The following is a 17,182-nucleotide window of genomic DNA, read 5'->3' on the forward strand; positions in this document are numbered from 1 at the left end:
GCCACACGGGACGCACACGTTCAGTGTCATAGAGCAGACCAACACTGTGGTCCTTCCGTCCAGTCGCCCCCCACTCCCAGCGGCACCACCTGTTGTCAGTCTCTGCCATCTTTGCTCTCCTGGAGGGTGTGTAATGGTTTTAATCCGCATTTCCCTGACCGCTTATGGGGTTGAGCGTTTTCGTACGGTTATTGGCCGTTTGGATCTCCTCCTCGGTGAGGTGACTGTTCAAGCTTCTTGCCTACCTTGGGCTGTCTTTTTGTTTTCTTGTTGGTTTGGAGGATTCTTTAGGTATTCCGGATTCCAGTCCTTTGTCATTTGTATATGTTGTAAATATCTTGCATTTTTCACTTTTCCTGGGGTCTTGGAATGAACATCTTAATTTCAGAGTTCTTAATTTCTATCAAATCTTTCACTTTATTTATTTATTTTAAATTTTTTTATTATTATTATTTTTGCGGTACGCGGGCCTGTCACTGTTGTAGCCTCTCCCGCTGCAGAGCACAGGCTCCGGACTCGCAGGCTCAGCGGCCATGGCTCACGGGCCCAGCCGCTCCGCGGCATGTGGGATCTTCCTGGACCGGGGCACAAAACTGTGTCCCCTGCATCGGCAGGCGGACTCTCAACGACTGCGCCACCAGGGAAGCCCACTTTCACTCTGTTTTTGTTTTGTGTTTTAAGAATCCTTTCCTACCCTGTGGTCATGAATTCACCTTTTGCATTAGATTTTTAATCTACGAGGAATTGATGTTAGTAAGGGGCATGAGTTAAGGGTCCCATTTCCCACACGGACGCATGCACGCACACGCACACGCACGCACACCCCATTTCCCAGCCTGCCCAGCGCCGTTTGGTGACATGTGTGTCCCTTTCCCCTACCTGCCCTGCCCGCCCCACCCCGCGCATATTCATACCTTTCCCGGGCAGGCAGGAGCCCAGGACCGCAGGCTCCGGCCTGGGAGCCCCGGCAGGGACAGCGCCCGGGGGCAGGGCAGGGCGGCCAGCCCTCCCCCACTGGACCAGCTGCCACTCCTGACAAACAGGTCTGTGGGGCCCGTCACGTGTCCAGCTGGCGCTGACTCGGGCTCTGGCGGATTAAGCAGGGGCTCAGGGCTTATGACCCGCACCGTCCACTGCACAGACCCCCGTGAGGGCCGAGGGAGCTCAGCTCTGTGGGCTGCGGAGGAGACCCCCAGAGGCCAGCGAGGCTGCGCTGTTTGCCTCAGGACACCCGCAGCCGGGGCACTGGAGCAAGGTAAGAGAGGGCCGGGTGGCCCTGGCTGTGTCTTTCCTGCCCAGCTCTGGGAACTTCTGTCTGGAAAATGAAGTGTCCCCCCCTCACTCCCCCGCAAGCTCTTTCCATCTGGGTCTATTGGGGGAAGTCGAGAGCCAGGAGGTGGAGGGCGGCGGCCGAGAGCAAGGACCTGCCGGTCTCAGGCCCCTGTGCACACTCACCCGGGCTCATACACACATGTACACGCACCTGCCCACCGGTTCCCGAGGGACTCCGCGTCCTCGGGCCTGCCCACTGGGGGGGGGGGGGGGCGGGCGGTGGTGGCACTGCCAACCTCCAGTCTGCCTTCCAGATCCTGGTGCCTCCCCCCCCCGCAATGGCCGGTACCTTCGTGCTCCTGGAGTCTTCGGGGCAGGGAAGAGGGAGAGGAAGTGGGTGTGCGCTGAGCACCGCCTATGTGCCGGGAACCTCCCCTCGGGTGATCTTTATTCCAACCCTGCAAGGGAGGGAAGATTCGCCCATTTAATAGATGAGGAAACTGAGGCTCGGAGATGGGCTATGGCCCAGCTGGGGCCCGGGCTGGGAGGACGGTCCCCAGCATCTCAGCAGGCTGGCTACGTGACCCTGGAAGTCACAGGCTCTGCTCACCCCCTGCCCAAAGGCACAGTCCCTCTGGCGCAGAGGTGCTGCTCCCTGGGGCTCTTTGAGAACTCTAGGTCCTTGCGGGGTGGGGGTGGGGGGCATCAGGGCGGGAACAAGAGCCGGCGGCTCTGGGCCCAGCTCAGCCTAGGCTAGTGGGTAAGACTTGGGCTCTGTCTCCACGTTCGTGCCATGGTGGGGTGACAATAGTAGGCCCCACCTCTCCAGGCTGCTCTGAAATGCCACCGTGCATGAAAGGGCTTCCAAACACGTCCGCTCCCAGCAGGCACTTGGGCACTTAGCTTTTGTTTTTACAGGGAAGGTCAATACCTGAGTTCACTGCGTCCTCTGAATTTCTGAGCTCCTGTGCATTTCTTTTCTTCCTGGGCTTTATGCATGCATTTATTCCTATGAGTTTAATACTTGCTTAGGAAATACAGGCACGTGGTAAAATGTTCAACATTATAAGAGTATACAGTGCAAACGATGTATGCCCCCCGCCCCCTCCCCAGAGCAAACAGGATGAGCATTTTGGGGGTGTCTGGTCAGAAATGTTCCTATGTATATATTTGTTCCCCGGCCATATTTTAAAGAGAGCACCCAGCAACTTGCTCTGCCCCTATCCTGTGACTTCCCTCTGGGCCTTTAAATCCACCCGCCCGGTTAGAGAGCCTGATGGCTGCTTCCCTGCAGAAGGCGCGCATATTTGTGGAAGCTGGCCCCAGATCTTCCTCGTCAGCAGGACTTGAGGGAGGCTGCAGCCTGGCACGGGGCAAACAGGGGGATTGTTGAGCTGCAAAGAACGGTCCCTCTGTGCCCAGTGAAGGCCCAGTTGGAGACCGGCTCCCCCTCCTCCCCACTGCAGCAGATCTGGGTCTGAAGCAAGGGTGGAGCCTGGGGACCTGGCTGAGGCCCAGCCCGCTGCCAGCTGTCCATCGGGTGACCTTGAGCCTCCTCTGGGCTCCCGACTCAGTGCAGAAACCCAGGGCGCGTGGTGGCCCCAGTGAGAGGACCAAGGGTCTATCTTCTTGAGGACCCAGCAAGCCACGCCTCACCCATCCCGCCCAGGGAAGAAGCGCGTGATGCAGGCTGGAGTTCTCACTGCTTCCTCTTGGGCTTTGATGGTGCTCTCTGGGAAACAGCCGAGATCAGCGCTAAGTCTCACTGATATGTTCTCTGTGGGCCTTGTGACTCCTGGACCTGCCGGCTTCTTATCTCTGCCAGGGAAAGCTCCCAGAGGGCTGGGGGCAGGGCTTTATCTCTCCCAGCCTCTGAGAAAGGAAGGCAGCAGGTGGCCACATGTGGCAACGTACCCTATGTGCGTGACTAGGAGGCTTCATCAGAAAGGCTCCCTGCCCCCTTGAAGCAAGAGCAGGATCCACCGTTGGTGTCGGGAGGGTGGCCAGTTACCCAGTGGGGCAGAGGTCCAGGCGCTGCCCGTGTGCAGATGTTCAGGTTGTGCACTGCACAAGAGCAGTTGGCAAAGGAAGAATGCACTGTTAGCAAGCCACAGGCCTAAGAGGCTGTGTCCACCAGAAGAGGGCGCTTTTTCCAAATTCACACGCAGGCCCTGCATGCTCACTAGTGAAGGAGAGGTGCCTGGTGAGGTGTCTGCTCTCCACTTACGCGGTCTCCCTCTGCTCAGTTTTCTAGAATCTCCCTCCAGGACGCTGCTGGTAAACCCAGGGGAAAGGCAGCTCCAAACACCCTCCTCTGTCTGTGGGAGCAGCTTGGGTAAACCCAGCCCAGTGGATCCTCAGAGGGAACGGGGCCATGGCTCAGAGACCATGTGCATGCATCCACATTGCAGCTCTAGCTGCTCCTGGTCAGGACTCCTCAGCGGAGACCCTCCACTTTAGCATCCGTTAATACTCCCCCCAAAGCTCGAGTAGGAAGGACCCTTACCTCTGTGCCCAGCCCCTTGAGCAGGGCCACTTTATTTGTGAAGGCGTGTTGATTCGGGGACAGGAACTCATATGAACTCATCTCATGCACATATATTTCTCCAGCACCTAGTGTGTGCCAGGCTGGCAATAAATGGTGAGTCCCGCAGACGTGACTTTTATCCTCACGGAGGTGTCCAGTGAAGGAGAGGGAAACGCCCCCACGAACAGCATGGACCAGGGGCTGGGAGGACTTGCTCAGTGGGGCCTGTAAGGAGGTCAGGCAAGGCTTCCTTGAAAGTGGAGCCAGGGATAAGTAGGTGAAAAGAGAGAGACGTATGCACCCGGCAGTGGGAACAGCACGTGCAAAGGCCCAGGGGCAGGAGCCAACTTGCCGGGTATGAGGCTGGAGCCGAGACGTAGGGCAGAGGCAGGCAGAGGCTGAATCCATGGGAGCTGTGGGCGTGGTGAGGAGTTTGCTGCTTATTTCTTAAGCAGCGAGGAGCCAGGGTTCGAAGCAGGTCAGTGACTTGTTAGATAGAAATGTCAGTGAAATTGGGTTTGAGTCCTGGCTCTGCTTCCTGATCCAGCTGCCCTCCCGCTGTATGATGGGGATGGGGGCGGCAGGGTGGAGGGTGTCTTAGGTTGTGCCGGAAGGAGGAGATCTGAATGAGGAAGCTTACCGTGGGGTCCAGAGGCTGCCTCAGCTGCCCCTCTGGGCACCTGCCCCGTGGCTGGGCACCTCCCTGTCCAGGAGGCTTGGGGCTGGGAAGGCCAGATTGCAGTTCTCCAGCAGGGCGACAGGTGGCGCCAGCCCCTCAGAGGTGACCGGTGGGCTGGCCCAGCAGGGACCAGCGCAGGTCAGGTGGGGTTGGGTCTAGCTCTTGTCAGCCCGGGGCGGGGCCACGCTTCCCCCTGCCCTCACCCGCACCCCAAGTGGCACCCAGACTAATGGTTCGGTGGCTCCAGCCCGCAGTTGCCAGCACCCCATCTTTCATCCCCTCCGAGGACCATCCATCAGTTGTGACCTGAGCTGACGTTTTAAGCTGATCTAAATTTGCCACCAAGCCTGACAGGCGGACAGCTGGGTGAAACCACCCTCTGCAGGGGAGTGCTGCGGTCCAGATCGCCGCTCTGCAGCCTCAGCCAGTGAAATGCAGATAATGAGGTACCCCCTCCCAGGGTGGGCGTGCGTCAGCACACACTGAGTGCCCAAGGAATGTTGGCCCAGCCAGGGCTGGGCACCCAGGAGGCCTGCAGGGCCTGGCAGTGCCTCCCCTGCTCCCCCGGGGCCCCCGCAACTGGCATGGGGGCTGGAAGCACACGGAGCCGACGTGTGTTGAGTGAAGACGTGCCCTACCCACCAGAGGCTGAGCCCCAGAGTGGGAACGCTCACACCTGGCCCATCGCTGGCATCACATCCCGGCTCCCCGAGGCTGGTGTGTGATCTGGCATCTTGGGCAAGTGGTTTGGTCCTTTTGAGTCCCATTCCTTCTGTAAGATGTGGACGGTACCCTCTCTGTAGGTGGAAGGATTGCTTACCCGATGGGAGTCCCTTGGAGCACCCAGCACCGAATTGGTGCTCAGGGAAGGGCACCCACTGCCACTGGGAGTGCAACCAGCCATCCCTGCCTTGGAACCATGTGTGGTCACTAAGGGAGACCAAGGGCAGAAGCTGGAGCCGCGATTGCAAGCAGCCTACAGCAAGCTGGCTGACCAAAGCAAGAGGGAATTTACTGGAAGGTAGCGTTGTCCCCAGACTGCCCAGGAAGGACAGGAAACAGGCCCGTACACAGGGCCCCTCCTGAGGGCAGGGGGCAGTTTCCTCTAGGGATGCCCCCTGGAAGGGGTGCCTACTTGTCCGTGCTTGGGTGCCTGCAGGCAGGGCCGAGCCCCGTGAGAGGCCCACCGGGTGCAAATGCCCCCAGGACAGGGCACTGCGGGAGGGAAAGGAGGGATCCTGGAATAGGACGTGGCCTTGAGGGAAACCGCGCAGGCCCAAGCCCAGCACCCCCAGCGCTGGCTCTCTGTCCCTGGCCCCCGTGCACCCCGCTGTACTCGATATGGGTTCCTCTTCACCAGCGTGATAATTACTGGACACATCGCTGACATTGAACAAATTGTTGTGTGCTTGTAATTACAAATTACGTTTCTAACACTCCAGGGGGTTCCAAACCTTGATATCTGTGCTATTAACACATAAATTACAGTCATTTATGGAAATTACCAGAGAGACCAGAATTGTCTGTGGATTGTGCTGTGTGAGAGATGCTCGTTGGCGGATGTGCTCCAGGAACCTGGAGGGGCCCAGCGTGGGCCTCGAGCTTTACTATTTCATGGGGTCAGATTCTATTCCCAGCCCTAGACTTTTTTTTTAAATTAATTTATTTAATTTATTTACTTTTGGCCGTGTTGGGTCTTCGCTGCTGCACGTGGGCTTTCTCTAGTTGTGGCGAGCTGGGGCTACTCTTCGTTGCGGTGCGTGGGCTTCTCATTGTGGCTTCTCTTGTTGTGGAGCACGGGCTCTAGGCACGCGGGCTTCAGTAGTTGTGGCACGCGGGCTCAGTAGTTGTGGTGCGTGGGCTCAGTAGTTGTGACTCACAGGCTCTAGAGCACAGGCTCAGTAGTTGTGGCGCACGGGCTTAGTTGCTCCGCGGCATGTGGGATCTTCTCGGACCAGGGCTCAAACCTGTATCCCCTGCCTTGGCAGGCAGATTCTCAACCACTGCGCCACAAGGGAAGCCCCCCAGCCCTAGACTTTTCACACATGGTCCCCCAGGTCGGAATCCCAGCTCTGCCACGACCAGCTGAGTGGCCTCCAGCCACTATGTGTGTCTCAATTTCCTTATGGACTAAATAACGGGACTTGATGAGTGATTCCTAGCGATAGCGGCCGTCCAGCTGCAGGCACCCGCCTCCGCGCAGGAGGTGCCCCCGGGGGCCTTTTCTCCTCACTCACAATGCAGGAGGTGCACAGTGAGGCAGCAGCCAGGTTTTGTTCCCAAGAGGAGGGAGGGGACCAGGGCCCTGGAACCCCGCCTTCAGTCCCCCTGGCACCAGACAGCCCTCCCCAGCCTTAGGTTGCTGTGAATTCCTTATGTGCTTCAGGGCGCTATTTCTTGCTGCAGAGAGTGTACTCTCAGAGTCCTGGGTTTCTGGAACTGTAAGACCCAGGCCACAGGTGGGCGTGAAATGATTCCAGGTGAGCCGTAGATGCTGCATTGGGTGACATGGAGCCAATCATACGCACCCGGGAGAAAGCTATTCCCCTCCTGGAGTTCTTTTAGCCCCTCCGATTACACTGAGCCCAGTGTTGGTCGGGGCTAATATCTCTTTAATGCCTTTTTATCACTCCAAAAAAAGCTTAATTCTATTTCCTTATTTTATAGGAAGTAATGTGTCACATGGTTAAACAGTGAAAGATATAAAAGGCTACAAGACAAACAGTGAGCCCTCTCCCAGCCCCAGCCCCCCAGAGGTAAACACCATCCAGAGATACTTTGTGTGTCTATCAGCGTGTGGTGTGTGTGTGTGTGTGTGTGTGTGTGTGTGTATTCTTCTTCCCTTTTTTGTTAGGCACATACAGCATTCTAAGTTTAGCCTTTTCACTTATAATATATCTTGTATCTCATTCCCTACCAGAACATGAAGAGCCTCCTTCTTCTGTTTTCTGGCTGCCCTCTGTAACGTGGATTCTCGATACTTGCTAATCTCTCTTTTAAAGAAAGACAGAGCAAGCCTCAAGCATAGGCCTTCTTCTGATAACAAGATCTGAGCAGGATTTTATAACAGTGTATTGGTTTGGGCGATTTCTTTTTATGGGAAAATTCAATTTATGCTCAGCGAGACTGGCTTTTCACAGAGGGAGCAGATATAACGTGCGCCTGATACGAAGAATAGTATTAAGTAATTGGTATACAGGTGCTTATGTGGTTGTTGGGAAAACTAACCTGGGGATAAATCCAGGCCAGTTCTGCCGGCTTCCTCCCCAGCGACACACACCCATAGGATGAAACCCCAGCCCCATCCTCTGGCCTCATTCCTCACAGCACACCCATCCCCACACTTCACGCTCCCATATATGCTGTTCCCTGTACGTGGGGTGCCCTTCAGTGAACTCCCATTCATGCCACAAATCCCGATGCAGGCTTCACCTCCTCCAGGAAGCCCTCCCTGATGGCCACCCCATCAGCTCGCAGTCATTCCTGCTTCTGTGCCAGGTTGATCCCCTGGTTGCATTGATCACCCACTGTAGTGCCCTGGCACAGTACGAGATCCTCAAACTTCTGCAGATGTCAGAATCACCTGGAGGGTGAGAATGCACATTTCTCAGAATTCCCAGCTGGGACTGCGGTGGCTGCTGTTCTGGGACCATACTCTGAGAACTGCTGGTGGAGGGGCAAGGACACAGCGTTCTCCTGGGTTCTCCTCCCGGCTCCATCATTTATGGGCTGTGTGTCTCTGGACAAATTACTTACCCTCTCTGGGCTTCAGGGCCTCTGTGAGAAACTGAGATGTGACCCCACCTTGTAGAGAATTGCGTGAACGTGTTTGGAAGCAGGGCTGGCACCGACCGATGTGAGTTGCCTCCCGCCCCCTCCCCACCGAACTTCCCGAGGGCAGGGCCCACATCTGATGTGTCTCGGATGCTCTGAGACACCCAGGCTGTGCCTGGGGGGCAGCTGCTGGTCATGTTCAGGAACGCACATGTGCCGGTTATCTATTTATTCAAATAGTGAATCAGATGTTGCACGTCTCCCGCACCCATTGATTCCAGATCTGTGGGGCCGGGTCAGGCTGGTTGAAGTCTTCCTCCCACCGGCACCAGAGAAGGGGCTGCTTAAATCAATAACGTAAAGGCGACTGCAGAGGGGAACGTTTAACCCACTTAAGAGAAGCTGTTGTTTTCGGAGCACTTAGTGGCATCCGTTTGCAAAACAGGCGTCCCAAGCACTTGTTATAAATGAACGCTCTATTCATTAAAGCAGAGGGCCACTGAGGCTCGGCTGGGCTGGCCCTTGGTAGCGGTGTGGGCATGACAGTTAAGAATCAGTGCCGCCAGCGGGGTGGTCCATGGCAGGGCAAGGCCTAGCAGCCCCCTCTCTGCCCCTTTTAGTGCAGGTGGGCCCTGCAGGTGAAACGCAGCTCCTGGGAAAGAAACCCACATGCCTCAAGAATGGTCATTCTCTTTGCCCCAGGGCTACTTCTCTTTAGAGACTCTTTAGCTGACAGGTTCCTTAAGTACTGGGCACCCTGGTTACGAGAAGCAGTGTCTCTGAAAACCAGTTTCATGAGAAGAGGGGCGTTGGCTCAGACTGAATAGGACCAGGATGTGAGTGGGTAGCATGGAGGGGGCTGGCCCCGTGGCTGGCCCGGAAGCAGAATGAATCTGGTTCTACATGATTTGTTTGTTCATTGTTTATTGAGCACGTGCTGTAGACCAAGCGCCTTCCGGATGCTGGGGACACCGTGGTGACGCTTCATTCTGGTAGAGGATAGACAGTAAACAAGGGAACAAGTAATCGAGCCAGATAAACAGGCGGTGAGATGGGCTTTAAAGGGAATTAGACAAGATGGAGAGAACGGGGGTGTGCTTTACCTGGGGGCGACTTAGGCTGTTCGCAGGCACAGAGTGGGCACGGGGCAGCCCTAGAACAGTCTGGAGCCAGTGTCTTGGAGCTGTCCCCAAAGGAGGGACTCGGCATAAGCATACCCGTCCCTCCTTGAGATCTGGCGGTGGCTTCCTTGTGCCACCAGCCAGGAAAAGAGGGTTGAGCGTGAGGGGCACTTCTGATTGTGTCCTGGGGCTGGCAGGGCTCCCTGACAGGGAGTGTGATGAACAGGGTAATTTCGGGGCTGAGGGGGCTCAGGGAGGAGACCATCACTGGTGAAAGCAGTTCAGCTTTTTGCTTCTGAATTTCTTCCTGATGTTGTCAGGCCCCTTGAACCCTGCAAGAAATCTGGCCAATGGCCATTTCCCATCCACTTGAATAGACTCATAACTCAAGCGGCCGCACTGAGAAGACGCAGGTCTGTTTTCTGCAGGCCCTTTCCCCGGGGCTTCAGGGCAAGCAGTTCCGCTCACCTGGCTGGGCCCAGCAGAGGGATGAGGGCGGAGGGGGTGTTCCCCACGAGTGCCCAGACTGGGGAGGGATGCGGTGAGCACGGTCTCACCTGTGGCCGCCACCCCCATCTTCCTTCACTTTTATGACAAACCAGCATCTGCTGTGCAGCAGGGGTGACAAGTGCTCTGGGGATCCAGGCTAGGAGGTCTTCTTAGAGGAGGTGATCGTTCTTGGCTGTTCTGTTGACTTTGTCAGTCACTGAGGATCGTCGTGCTAGGTTTGTCAGAGCTCCACAGAGCCACCCCATCCCATGTGGGGTTTTCTTTCTTCTTGCATCTGACCCTGTGTCCCAACCATGTGGTTCCATGATTGTAACCCTCCTGGAGGAGCTTTCCCAGGCCCTTGCAGAACTGTTCACCCATTTGTCAACTGTTGGCATTAATAACAACTGCATCGAATTTTTAGTGTTCATTTAAAGACCACAAGAAAAGAGCTCTGTACACCGCCAACCACGATGGTTCCCTACCTCTGTGGCTTCCTTTGCCAGAGCAGTGGGAAGGAGCTGAGGAAAGGATGCCCTGTTCTTGGCCGTGCCCCAGACTGACTTGGGGACTGTAGGACTCAGGTTCCTCATCTGAATAAGAGCAGGCTGCACTGGGTCACTGGGTGACTCCTTCCGGCTCTCAACTTCTAGGGTACACTAATGTTAAGGCCGCTTTCATCTCACCAGCGTGGGTCAGGTCTTGGCCAACCCAAGTACCCAGTGAGTTTTTTGTGGTTGGGACCCATTTCCCCTGGTGCCAGGACAGGTGTCTGGAACCAGGCCGGTTATGTGAAGCAGTAGTCGCACCTGAGCCCCACCACTGGGAGAGTGATGGAGTGCCATTGTCCCTGCCCTCAAGGTGCCCACAGTCCGGGTGAGGGGTTCTCGCTTAGCCTAGGGGGGTGGGGGCACTAGGGGAGGCTTCAAAGAGAAGGTGACATTTGGGCTGGGCCTTGAAGGTTGAGTCGGAGGTTGCCAAGCAGATGAAGAGGGCAACCCAGGAAGTGGGAACAGCATAAGCAAAGGCACTGGGGCAGGAAAGTGGTTGGTGCATTCTGGGAGTCACTGTATGGGAGGGATGGTGGCTGGGAATGGGGCTGGAAAGAGTCGGGGGCTAGATGTCACCCAGGTAGTACCTGAGCAGGTAAATAGTCTGGTTCACGGTAAACAACACTACACCACCTCCGGTGACCGCAGGCTCCCAAGATAGGTTATCCCAGGGTCATTTCGTTTACTTTGTTTAGTAAGATTAGGGAAGTCCGTGATTTGCAGAGGTTTCTAGGAAAACTGGTTGAAATTGTTAAAATAACTCGGCACTTAATGAGAGCAGCTTTATTTACCTGGGAAATTTCTCCTCTGGGGCTGACTGGGCTCCCAGAGAGATCACGCTACAGAGTTCTCTGTTCTGTGCAGTGTCTGTGGTTTTTCATGGCATCCGACACTCAGATAAATAAGTTCTGTTCCATACGGAACCCACAACTCACCCACACGCAGGCTGTATGCTGGACAGTCCCCATCCCTGCCATGCCATCCCAGCAGCGGGGGCTTGTGGCCTGGCAGGTAGGACGCTTGGGTCAGGGTCACTGTTTCTAGGACCTGGCCACATGCCTGCGCTCATCCCTTCGTCTCTCTGGGCCTCAGTTTCCCTGTCTGTGGAGTGAAGGATTGGGCTGGAGGGAGGGTCACAGAGCTGTGGCTGTGACATGGGGAGGATCCTTTCAGTGATGCGAAGAGTAACTTACTAGTGATCAACAGACACTAGGAGGGAAGCTCGGATGGGCTTGACCATAACCTGTTTTTGTGGCTGTCATAGGACACAACCTCTCACAGAGTGGCCCAAGAGGCGGCTTCAGTACAGTCTGGCCTTTGGGGCCTCTGCGGACTGGCTCTGGTGGGCTTCAGAGTCTCCTAGAAGATGCTAGAAAACCTGTAGTCCCTTGGATTGTTACGTCTATCGTGGATTTCTTCATTTCCCTGACTTTTAAAGCAATTATTTAAAATTTTGCAAACACTGTAGTTCTAAAGTGCTCCTTCCTCCTTCCCACCCTGTGTCCCAAGCTTAGAGGGCAGAGCCGTGTCCCCAGGAATCTCTGGAACCGCCGTTTCCCTTCCCAGAGGCAGCCGCCAGTACCCGTTTCTTGGGTCTCCTTTAAGAAACAGCCTATGAGCGTATTATGCTACGTAAGCATACTAGTGTTCTGTATGTTTTATTGTCTGTACACTTCACGCTTGTCTGCACTTTTTGTCACGATGTTGTGTCTCAGACCGTTTGCTGCAAGTGTGTACAGTGCTGCTGCCGTTCTTTTAACGTAGGGCTCCTCTGTACTGCAGTTTACATAACCAATTGACAGATGTTGTCTGTGTCCTTCTCCACGTTCTGCTGTTACAGACAACTAACACCCTTGGACCTGCGTCTTTGTGCACCTGGGCAGGTAGCTCTCTCTGTAAGTGTCTGTTCCGAACAGTGGATGGTCCCATCTTGTGGCCCTCTGTCTGAAGGTTGCCTGGCCCGGCCCTATCGTTTCGATCACCATCTTCCCCATGACACGTGGACTCTCTTTCCCAGATCTCGTCCGCAGCCCTGACGCAGGGAACGGGGGGTTGGCTGAGCAGGCAGAGAATTCACGTGGAGCTAATGCAGAACTCCCTCAGGGGAGCTTCATCATGTCAGGCTGACAAACCTTTTCTGTGGAGAACTAGACAGAAATATTTCAGGCTCGCGAGCCCTAGTCTCTCTTCAACTTTGTTGTGGCACAAAAGTATCCGTAGACAATACATAACGGAATGAGTGTGACTTTGTTCCAATAAAACTTTATTTAAAAAAGCATGCAGGGGGCCGGACTTGCCCCCAGGCCTTAGTTTGCATTTGATTGATTTGCCTGGGCACCTCGGTGTCCCAGCCCTATAGTGGGCACAGGGGATGCTGCAGAGAAGGACGCAGGCCAGCTCTGCCTGGCAAGGACAGCACAGTTCCTCTGCCCCTGGCAAGGAACCGGGGAGCATGTAAAGGGAGTTGCTGACTTGGATCGGGGGCCAGTCAGGGTGGCTTTCTGGGTAAAGTCACATTGAAAGCTGAAACCCAAGTCCTGGCTACCAGCCAGCACAGTGGGGAGTGTTGCTTGAGGTTCGGCGAGGGCCAGAAAGAGGAGCCAGACCAGGCCTCACAGGAGGAGGCCTCTGGGAGACGGACTGCAAAGGTTGGCCTTTGGGGGCATGCGTGCCACATGTCTGGTCAGAGGAGAGCAAGGAGGCAGTGGAAGGCGGGAGGCTGTCAGAGGCCCAGGAGATGGGAATGGAGTCAGGTTGGGGGCATGTGAAATGGGCCAAGGTAAGTAGGTTAGGACTGAAACCCAGGTTGATACAGTGAAAGTCAACATTTTCATGCACTTCTGGCATCTTCCAGCCTTTTAGGTGGGCTCCTACTCACCTCTCAAGGCCCAGCCTAAATGTCCCTTCATCTTTGGAGCCTTTTGTGGGGGCAGAGTTACGGGCGACTTCCTCCAGACTGTCATATCATCATCCCCAGGGACACTTGTCACGGCAAGGTCTCCCCACTGTGCCTCACAACAGCAGCCTGGAATATGCGCTGATGCATGTTTGCTAAATTAAAGGAAAGGGCACGGTGGATTAGCCAGCGGAGAGGCGGCTGATGAGCCTTGCTTTACAGCTAAGGAAACTACGGCTCAGAAGCCTAAGCAGTTTGCCCAAATGGCACGTGTAAGACTTCTACCCAGTCTAGTCATTTCTGCCCGGCAGAAAAATTGGCTTTCTCTACCTCTCCAGGCTTGGCTTTCTCACTTGCCTCACGAGTCCTTAAATTATTAATCTGTGAGGAAATTAACTGAGAGCCAGAAGCAGAAGTCACACTCTGCAGGAAGATAAAAGGAGAGAATGAAAGAGGCATTTGGTTTCCAGGGACTCCATCCTCTGGTAGTCCAAATGCTTACAGGGAGACTCAACGCCCTTTTTCTAAATCCCAGCCGGAACTATGTCGCCAAGACTATCCTGGCGGGCGGTGAGGCCCTGGGCCTGGAGAAGTGCCTGGAATTCTTGGAGAATCCGGGTCGTGAGGCGGTCAGAGCCCGTGTCTGGAGCGCTCCAGCAGCTGAGGGGCGACGCTCTTGGCTCCATTTATTACAGCCTATTTTTAGAGGGCAGTTCAAGTGGGGGTGGGACTTCTCCACCCCCCTCCCCAACTGGACTGTTTCAACCCTATCAACTATATCCCCTCCCATCTCCCCACCCCCAGCCAGCATGCAGCATGTGAAGGTCTTCTTCCAGAACACTGTGTGGAGGGGCTTTTGTCCATCTTGATTCCAGCCGTCCTAGTAGCCGTGAGGTGACACCTCACTGTGGCTTTCATTCGCGTTTCCCTAGTGACTAGTGACGTTGAGTAAATTTTCACGTACTTATTGGCCATTCATATATCTTTTCTGGAGAAATGTCTGCTCAGGTCCTTTGCCCATTTTTAAATTGGGTTATTTGCCATTTTATTATTGAGTTGTAAGAGTCCTTTATCTAGTATGGATACTAGACCCTTATTTGATGCATAATTTGAAAATATTTTCTCCCATCCTGTGTCTTCATTTATTTTCATTTTATTTTTTTCCGAATGATGACCTTTATTGTTTAAAAGAAAAATGCTCCCACGCGTCTGATTTCGTCTTTACTTAGGGCTTTAAACACCCAGCTGGTTGTTTGTAGAGCCGAGGCCGCCTGTGCACCCTGTAATTTTTCCAACCTCGCAGGTCGAGGCCCCGGCGGTCACGGGGTCAAACAATGCCAAAAGGCCTCCGCTGTCTCCGAGACCCACTTGGGGACCCCTGCCCGCTCAGGTGGCGCGCGGGACTTCCTTCACAGGTCTTCATTTATTTCTAATGTAGCAAAGAAAACATCAGAAGTGAAGAAGAGGCATGTGGAGATGGGCTGTGGATTCCTGCTCAGCCTCCCGCCTGGGAACCCTGGAGCACTAAACTGGCTCTAGGGCTTGCCCTTTCCCGGCCGTAAGCAGGGCCAGCCCAGCCCTCTCCCTCCACTGTTGTCCACCCGCCCCAGTTCCCCATCTGGGAATAATGCTCCTCAACGGGCCCGTCGCACCACCCCCTCCAAATGAAAGAGTCAGAAGGGCACAAGCGGATGCCCCTGCATACGTGGCTTCCCACAGCTTCCTGACCCCCGCAGACCTGCCGGCTGCCTGGCCCTCCAGGAGATGTACCTGCGGGTGGGGCGGCCCAGGACAGGTGGGGTTTTGATCGTGTCTTTCTGCTTGAGGTCTCCCAACTACATTTGGGCATTCCACAAGTGTGGGTGCTGGGCACTGTGCCTGCCTTCAAGGAGCCGGAGGACAGACGATACAAAAAATGTGCAAACTGAGAACAGCAAGGCGTGATTGCTTCTAGGAGCCTGGGAGCCTCTCAGAGTTAACCCGGGTAAACTGAGCCTCAGTTTCCTCTTCTGGAAAGTGGGGTCAGTAATAACTCCACCTGCATCACAATGTTGTCTTGAGGACCAAATGTCAGTAAAAAGCTCTAAAATGCTAATTAGTATTACTTTAAGCTTGCCATGGGGGTCTGGAAGTTGTCTCTGGGTGAGGGGAGGGCAAAGGGTTGGGTGGGCTTAGGGAGAAAGAAGCAGCTTCCATCAGATCCTCCCCCAAAAGTCCCCTAAAGGGTATCCCCAGCCTCAGGCTGGGACCCACTCCCCTATCTCCAGGGCAGGGGTGTCAGAGCCCAGACCCGCACTGTCTGGGAAAGCAAAAGCCCCGTTTTATAAACTGAGGCCAAAGTCAGGAGTGGCAGAGCTTGGCGCCGTAGGCAGAGTAGGCTGCAGTTGGCTGGTTTGGGGTTTTGTATTTGTTGTGCTTACACGCTTGGGAGGGACATATGGCTACTGGGGGCTCCGTCTTGGAGGGAGGGCGCAGCCCTCCCAGGAGAAGGCCCGTGTCTGGGACAGGGTATGATGCCGCCTTGGTAGAATCCCGCTCCAGCTCGCGGCCCCGCCCCTCGCTCCCTCCCGCCCGCGGCACGGCCCCCACCACGGCCCCGCCCTTCGCCCCTCCGCCCGCGGTCCCGCCCCTCGCGCCTTCCTCCCGCGCCCGCGCCCACGGCCCCGGCCCCGCCCCCGCCGGGGCCACATTCCTCCGGCCTGGCCTTGCGCTGCGCCAGGCGGGCGGCGGGCGGCGGGCGGCGGCGGGGCGGACTCGGCTGGCCTGGGGCTCGGACTTGGGGTCGGGAGCGGCGGGGACCTGCGGGTGCTGGGCCGGGCGACCCGAGGTGGTCGCGTGGCGGGCGGGCAGGGCGCGGGCGGTCGGGTGTCGGCCCGGGTCCGGCCGCCGCTGGCCCGGCCTGGGTCCCGGGCGCCCGGCCCCGCCAGCTCCCTCCGCGGCCGCCATGTGGTGCCTGCACTGCAACTCGGAGCGGACGCAGTCCCTGCTGGAGCTGGAGCTTGACAGCGGGTAAGGGCCGGGGCGGGGCGGCCGGCTGAGCGGGGTGGGCTTGTGCGGTCGTGCAGCGCGGGTCCAAGTGAGTGTGAGCGAGGGGTTGGGGGGCTCCGGGGGCAGCGCTCCCCGTTAGTGTGCGTGCGGGCCAGGAGCGGCCCGAGAACGGGGGAGGGTGTGCGTTCGCGCTCGTCAGCGACTGTCGGTTGGGAGCCCGTGTGGGCGAGTCTCGTGGGGAGACCACTGGGAGTTGGTATCCGGCGCAGGCGGCCCGCAGGGGGCCGGGAGTTTGTGGGAGGGAGCGTGGTCAGCGGGCGTCTGTGCTGTGTCTGGTGGCAGGCCGGCGGAGGTGTCAGGCCTGTTAGTGCTGGACCCTGGGCCTGTGTCCGCTCTGTCGGGAGGCCCCCGGGGAGAGTGTGCGGGGCTGTGCGCAGGTGCCCGGGTGTGCTCTGGCGGGGACGCCTGGCAGTGCACCGGGGCACCTGGAGCAGGAAGGTCGAGTTCTATGTGGCTGCTGCTGTGTCTGAGCGGGGCTGCGAGGGGGCCGCTGGTGGGGTTGGGGGCGTCTGTTGATGTGTGTCTGGTGCGGCCCGGGATGGAGTCTGGCGGGCATGATTGTGTGCCCTAGAGATCATCCCTCTTCTTCGGGGCCTGCGGGTGGCTGGCTGAGCGTCCAAGGGCCTGTGTTTATGGAGAGAGAGGGAGAGAGTGTGTATGTGCTGGGAATATCGATTTCCTCGCTCTTCCCGCCAGCACAGCTGCCCCCTGAGCTGTCTGCAGGCCCCCCGGAGGAGCAGGGCTGTGGGGCGGAAGGGATTTGTTGACAAACTGTCTTGGCTTGTGTCGGGCCCCTTGCGGCGGGAGCCCATCTTCAGCCGTTTG

At 56.5% G+C, this 17,182-nt stretch overlaps 1 protein-coding gene across 5 annotated transcripts in view; it reads left to right on the forward strand.

The window, feature by feature from the left end:
• Nucleotides 1–17,182, forward strand: part of IQSEC1 (IQ motif and Sec7 domain ArfGEF 1) — a 106,509-nt gene that overhangs the window by 22,812 nt on the left and 66,515 nt on the right. For 4 of the 5 annotated variants that reach the window (XM_060023131.1, XM_060023132.1, XM_060023130.1 and 1 more), the window contains exon 1: nt 16,062–16,318. The exons of the other annotated variant lie outside the window; for it this stretch is intronic. In XM_060023131.1, coding sequence (XP_059879114.1) covers nt 16,254–16,318 — 65 coding nt within the window. In that variant the 5' untranslated portion in view covers nt 16,062–16,253. Of the gene's footprint in view, nt 1–16,061; nt 16,319–17,182 lie in introns of those variants that run through there. 5 annotated transcript variants of the gene reach the window in all.

The sequence above is a fragment of the Delphinus delphis genome, chromosome 10 (assembly GCF_949987515.2).
Source record: "Delphinus delphis chromosome 10, mDelDel1.2, whole genome shotgun sequence".
Taxonomy (NCBI): domain Eukaryota; kingdom Metazoa; phylum Chordata; class Mammalia; order Artiodactyla; family Delphinidae; genus Delphinus; species Delphinus delphis.